The sequence below is a fragment of the Eurypyga helias genome, unplaced genomic scaffold (assembly GCF_000690775.1).
Source record: "Eurypyga helias isolate BGI_N326 unplaced genomic scaffold, ASM69077v1 scaffold41582, whole genome shotgun sequence".
Taxonomy (NCBI): domain Eukaryota; kingdom Metazoa; phylum Chordata; class Aves; order Eurypygiformes; family Eurypygidae; genus Eurypyga; species Eurypyga helias.
Window position 1 is genome coordinate 1 of NW_010236088.1, and position 252 is coordinate 252.

The 252-nt window shown below is 64.3% G+C and overlaps 1 protein-coding gene across 1 annotated transcript; it reads left to right on the top strand.

Moving 5' to 3' along the window:
* Positions 1-59: 59 nt before the first annotated feature.
* Positions 60-248, top strand: LOC104506127 (cytochrome c oxidase assembly factor 4 homolog, mitochondrial; the record flags this gene model as incomplete). Its single annotated transcript, XM_010146967.1, has 1 exon — positions 60-248. A coding segment is annotated over exon 1 (189 nt), but the record flags the coding sequence as incomplete, so codon positions are not given.
* Between the last annotated feature and the right edge of the window lie 4 nt (positions 249-252).

Consider the following 252-nt stretch of genomic DNA (forward strand, 5'->3'; position numbering starts at 1 on the left):
GCAGGGTTCTTGAGGGGAAGGCAGCACCCTAATGCCTGCTGCCCTGCTCCAGCTCAGCGATGGCGAGGCCTGGACACGCCAGGAGCCGTCCATCGTTGGAGAAAGATGAGGATGAGGAAGACCCGGTGGACGCCATGATCTCGCGGACGGGCTGCATGGCACAGCACCGGGAGCTGCAGGAGTGCATGGCAGAGCGGCAGGACTGGCGGCACTGCCAGGCCCAGGTTCGGGCTTTTGGAGAATGTATGGCCC